The 1,278-nt window shown below is 38.4% G+C and overlaps 1 protein-coding gene across 1 annotated transcript in view; it reads right to left on the bottom strand.

Moving 5' to 3' along the window:
- KIF21A (kinesin family member 21A) overlaps nt 1–1,278 on the bottom strand; it is a 77,048-nt gene that overhangs the window by 12,646 nt on the left and 63,124 nt on the right. The window contains exon 34 of the mRNA XM_009324374.1: nt 1,102–1,238. Coding sequence (XP_009322649.1) covers nt 1,102–1,238 — 137 coding nt within the window. The remainder of the gene's footprint in view (nt 1–1,101; nt 1,239–1,278) is intronic.

Below are 1,278 nucleotides of genomic sequence, written 5' to 3'. Positions count from 1 at the left end.
ACTGTCTGCTAGTCTTCTGGCTGTCAGTGAGCTGAAGCTTTCTGCTTCAGCAACAATTTCCAAAAGATTTAACTTTAATTATTAAACTTCTGCCTATGCTCTTGTACTCTTGATTACAAGTGTACTTTGTAAGGTTTTCCCCTCCAAAAATACACACAGAAAAAATTCTTCCATAAATATGGGAAGCTAGCATATGACAAGAGCGAGCAAATATTTACAATACCCACAAGCACCCCTATGTTAAACAAACCTTTTAGAACACAAATCTAGGTGTAAAATAAAAAAAATAAATTTAAAAGTCTTTTTTTCCCCACATAGCCACTAAATTTGAAATCTCAATGCAAATTAACCAAGCAACATTTACAAAAGCTAAAAATATGTCCTTTTTTGCATTTGTATCCACTTGCACAAATGCTAAAATGTTGACTTAAACTTATTAGACCACAAGTCTGCCAATTCATTGTAAGAATGTGTCTTGGTATTTTTAACAGCCAGGTAGTAGAATAGCCACAGAAACCACACCTTTCTTCCAAAACACTATTTCTACCAGCTTGAAGAGTTCATAGAGCGGCTGAACCATTCAGTAGGGAATTTAGTGACTACTAGATCTAGCCCTTCCCACAACAGCCATACAACTCTTACACCCACAAGGGACATGACAAGGTGCACAGGGGAGGCAGAAAATGGCCCTAATTCTGCTCAAAGAATCAACTATGGCAGGAAGAATCTATTCAAACTCTGTAAGCAGCACAGCCAAAGATGCGCTAATTTCCACATCTACCCTGAGGCTACTACTTTGCATTGCACGTCATGTGTGCACATTACCATGACCATCACATCACTCAATGTTATTGAGAGTAATGTTATTCTTGAGAGCTACTGTTTCTACTACAAATAAACAGCCAAATACTACCCATTGGAATTAAAAACCTGAGATAGTTACTGTAAATCCTTTTCCATCTTATGTTGCAAAATTGATCCTCACAATTCTCCACTGTGTTTACAGCAGTTTACAGTAAGCAAAAACTGAGAATTTCACAATACCCCAAGTTGTCAAAGCAGCCTCTGTAAGGCAGCACAGATGCCTGAAGCTTGCCTAACCTTTAGATCCAGTGAAGAGAAGATCATCAGTTGCATCAACACAAAGCACAGCCTTGGTATGCCCTTCAGCTGTATAGATACACTGAAGCGGGGACGATCTGATGCATTTTGAAGCAGGGAATGGGTTAATTATCCCCCTAAAAAAAAAAAAGGAATGTGAGCTGGGCATAGTAATAG

The sequence above is a fragment of the Pygoscelis adeliae genome, unplaced genomic scaffold (assembly GCF_000699105.1).
Source record: "Pygoscelis adeliae isolate BGI_AS28 unplaced genomic scaffold, ASM69910v1 Scaffold315, whole genome shotgun sequence".
Lineage (NCBI taxonomy): Eukaryota > Metazoa > Chordata > Aves > Sphenisciformes > Spheniscidae > Pygoscelis > Pygoscelis adeliae.
The sequence above is the reverse complement of the archived record's forward strand: the minus strand, read 5'-3'. Positions and strand labels throughout refer to the sequence as shown.